This window comes from Trypanosoma grayi, assembly GCF_000691245.1.
Source record: "Trypanosoma grayi strain ANR4 Tgr_1948_V1, whole genome shotgun sequence".
Taxonomy (NCBI): domain Eukaryota; phylum Euglenozoa; class Kinetoplastea; order Trypanosomatida; family Trypanosomatidae; genus Trypanosoma; species Trypanosoma grayi.
In genome coordinates, this window is record NW_008827566.1 from 1 (window position 1) to 1,641 (window position 1,641).

The 1,641-nt window shown below is 63.7% G+C and overlaps 2 protein-coding genes across 2 annotated transcripts; both read left to right on the forward strand.

The window, feature by feature from the left end:
- Positions 1-168: 168 nt before the first annotated feature.
- DQ04_19481000 (hypothetical protein) lies at positions 169-378 on the forward strand (the record flags this gene model as incomplete). The annotated part of the gene is made up of 1 exon (XM_009317823.1): positions 169-378. One exon carries the CDS (start codon positions 169-171, stop codon positions 376-378), a length of 210 nt encoding a protein of 69 aa, XP_009316098.1.
- Positions 379-516: 138 nt separating this feature from the next.
- Positions 517-1,074, forward strand: DQ04_19481010 (hypothetical protein; the record flags this gene model as incomplete). Its single annotated transcript, XM_009317824.1, has 1 exon — positions 517-1,074. One exon carries the CDS (start codon positions 517-519, stop codon positions 1,072-1,074), a length of 558 nt encoding a protein of 185 aa, XP_009316099.1.
- Positions 1,075-1,641: the final 567 nt, after the last annotated feature.

Below are 1,641 nucleotides of genomic sequence, written 5' to 3' on the forward strand. Positions count from 1 at the left end.
CGTGCCGGCACTAGTCCCGCCGCGACGCCGGTGAGCGCCAGCGTGTGGCGCTCAGTCTCGTTGAAGACAACGGCGAGCTGCTCGTTGAAGGCGCCGAGGCGGCGCGGGCGGAACGTCAACCGCACCGCGCTGGTGCCACCGGCTGGAACTTTCCCGCGTGCAGGCGCAATGGCAAAGTGGGCAACGCGCGGGAAGGCGAAGCGCAGCGGGATGTCCTCGTGGCCGTTGTGCACCGTCACTATCACGTCACGGTGGTCATTCATGGCGCACTCGCCAAAGTCCACGACCGGCGGCGAGAGCCACGCGACTGTCGTTGTGCAGGTCCCCGTCACGCGCACGCTGTGTGTGTGCTCCGTCTCCACGAAGAGCAGCGAGTAGAGCCACTCGTACGTATCATTTGTGGCGGACTGCCGCTCGCGCCGGCAAGACCAGCCGTTGGATGACGTGGCGAGAGGCGGCGCAAAGACGGCGGTGACGCGTTTCGTCTCGCGCGGGCCCAGACGCCCCTGACGCGGCATGAAGCCAAACGGCGGCGGTTCGCTGCTCACGTCACCAGCCGCCTGGAACGCGAAGCTCACCGGTTGCTCGCTGTCGTTGCGCACATCCACCTCTACGGCGCGGCGCGTGCCGGCGTATGTCTTGGCGAAGCGCAGCGCGTGCAGCTCGTCGCCAGTGCGAGGGTCGAGCAGCGTGCCCTTGCTGTCCATCACCTCCACCGCCACCGCAACGCTGCGCTGCGTCTCCTCGCCTGCCACGTCGACGTGCAGTTTCAGGCGATGCGGGCCAACGTCAAGGCGCAGCAGCTCTACGTACACGTCGGAGGCGCCCAGCGGCGGCACGACGCACGACGATGGGCTCACTTTCACGCCGGTCGCTTCGCGCGCGGGCGTGATGCTCACACGCACCTCACGCCGTCCGCGGTTGGTGAAGCGCAGCAGCTTCGACAGACCCTGCCGGTTGCGCTCCACGCGTCCAAAGTCCACCAACTCGGGGAACTCGAGGTCCGGGCAGCACTTCGCCACGAGCGGCACCGTGATGGACTCCTTGTCGGTGAAGACAACAAAACTGTCCTGATAGTCCTGCGGCACATGTGTGATGAACTCCACCTCAATCACGTGCGTGAGGCCGGGGGCGAGACGCACTGAGGTGGTGTTGACGCGGAACACGCGCTGGTTGCTGGGGGGAGTGAATCGCAGGGTGCACATCTCACGTGTGAAATTCCGCACGGTGAATGGAATGGCATACGTCGTGTCGACGTCGAAGTTGACGTAGTAGCCGCGCGGCGGCTGGACCTGGATCGTCTCTTTGCCAACGGCGGCCATTCTACTCGTGCGTGGTGTGTGGTGCGTCCAGGCCTCCCGCTTTTTTTTTCTATTTTTTCTTTCCTCCTGCTGATTCCTTTCCTCTATTCACTCAACCCTTCAGCAGCGGCAGCAGCGAGGACAACGACAACGGGAAGAAAAAGGGGAACGGGAAGAAAGAGAGTAAAACGATGCGGCCGGGGCAGGTCGGCACAGACGTGAGGCGCTCACACCTGACGCGACTTCCACACCGCCAGCAGGACCGGAACACGTTAAAGAGCTCTTACAAGGTTGTAGCGACTTACACGATTTTCGGCATAGAGGCACACAGAAGCGGCGG